At 41.4% G+C, this 1,388-nt stretch overlaps 1 protein-coding gene across 1 annotated transcript in view; it reads right to left on the minus strand.

The window, feature by feature from the left end:
* Window positions 1-1,009: 1,009 nt before the first annotated feature.
* The window catches only part of LOC102379687 (lysozyme g-like), a 17,094-nt gene continuing 16,715 nt past the window's right edge, over window positions 1,010-1,388 (minus strand). The window contains 1 exon segment of the mRNA XM_014521164.1: window positions 1,010-1,143. Within this exon segment, the coding sequence (XP_014376650.1) occupies window positions 1,010-1,143 (134 nt within the window).

The raw sequence follows: 1,388 nt of genomic DNA on the forward strand, positions 1-1,388 counted from the left end.
AGTACCGAGTGTCCCTGGTGCCTGGGGACCAACGCCTCCATTTGTGTCCCCCTGGGACAGTTGGAGCAGGGTGTAGGGCTGAGGCAAATCAGCCTATGTGGTACCCCACCTTCCACCCCACAGCAGGTCCATGGAGGAATTACAAGCGCGGCCACACTGGCCACAGGGGAAGGGGCGCTGGCTGGAATTTCCGGCCAGAATGGCCGAACAAGCCCACAATCCACCGAGCAGGCAGGTGGACCACATAGCAAACACGGAAGGCTCTCTGGCTGGCGCCCCCCCAGGCCAGTGCCCAGGAGCCATAGCCCCCTACTCCCGCCTCCCATCGATACGCCACTGAACTTAATATAAATAAAGCTTCAAGTGGCAGGATTTTCAAAAGAATACAAAGAATATCCAGTGGCTCTGATAAACAACTGGAGCTCCTGGATTTTGAAGGAATTTCAAAAAAAATCAGGCAAGTTCAGCTCTTAAAGTCAGAGGATCTCAGGACATGCTGTACTGGATCCATCCTGTGTATCCATTCAATGTCTGTTGATGCCTTCAGTTGCCTTTTAAATGTCTTTATCTGCTTTAAATTAATATTGTCTTTATCTAGACTTTGTTCATGAATTAAAAAAAGTGAATATTTTTGGGTCTTATTTTATTTGCTAATAACATTTTTATTAAGAATCTCTTTACTTATTTTTCTTTGATTGAGAGCACCCAAATTAAGCTGTATGCATTTGATGAAAAAATTACTACATATCCAAATTCAGACCCACCTGCTATGAAAAATAAATTTTCCAATTAAGTCAAGAAAGACTGAGAAGGAAAAAAAAAGATAAGTCCTTTTTGATTTCTTAGCAAAATGACAGATAAAGGAATAAGAATAATTTTAAATTTTGAAGGGAGTAAAATGACAACAGCAAGACATGGTCACTTTCATATTACAGAGGAATAATTGAGAAATGCTCAATATCTCTCATGCAAGTTAGACTGATTATTTTAAGAGCTAGAATATGCATATTTAGTATCCATTTCTCTTATAAAACTTGGCTCGTGCAACTACATCATTGGCATAATCATTGTGGGTGGTGCCAATATCCATTCTAGCATAGGTCTGGACATTTCGAGGTCCTGCATTGTAGGCAGAAATCCCACCTGAAACAAAACACAAAAATCATTAATCCAGACTTAAAACCCAACACGTATTGTCTCATTCTCACCAAAGAATATTAGAAATAGCTGAATTCATTTTGTACTAGTCTGAGGAACTATGGACAATTTGCATGAATTCCTGAATGCATCCAAAACTTGGGAGGATTTGAAGCTTTTATATCGGGGCAGGCAATTATTTCAGCCTGTAGGCCATATAGGCAGTTCTGGGGAGCTGCTGCAGGCCGGTC

Source organism: Alligator sinensis, unplaced genomic scaffold, assembly GCF_000455745.1.
Source record: "Alligator sinensis unplaced genomic scaffold, ASM45574v1 scaffold144_4, whole genome shotgun sequence".
In the NCBI taxonomy this organism is placed as follows: Eukaryota; Metazoa; Chordata; order Crocodylia; family Alligatoridae; genus Alligator; species Alligator sinensis.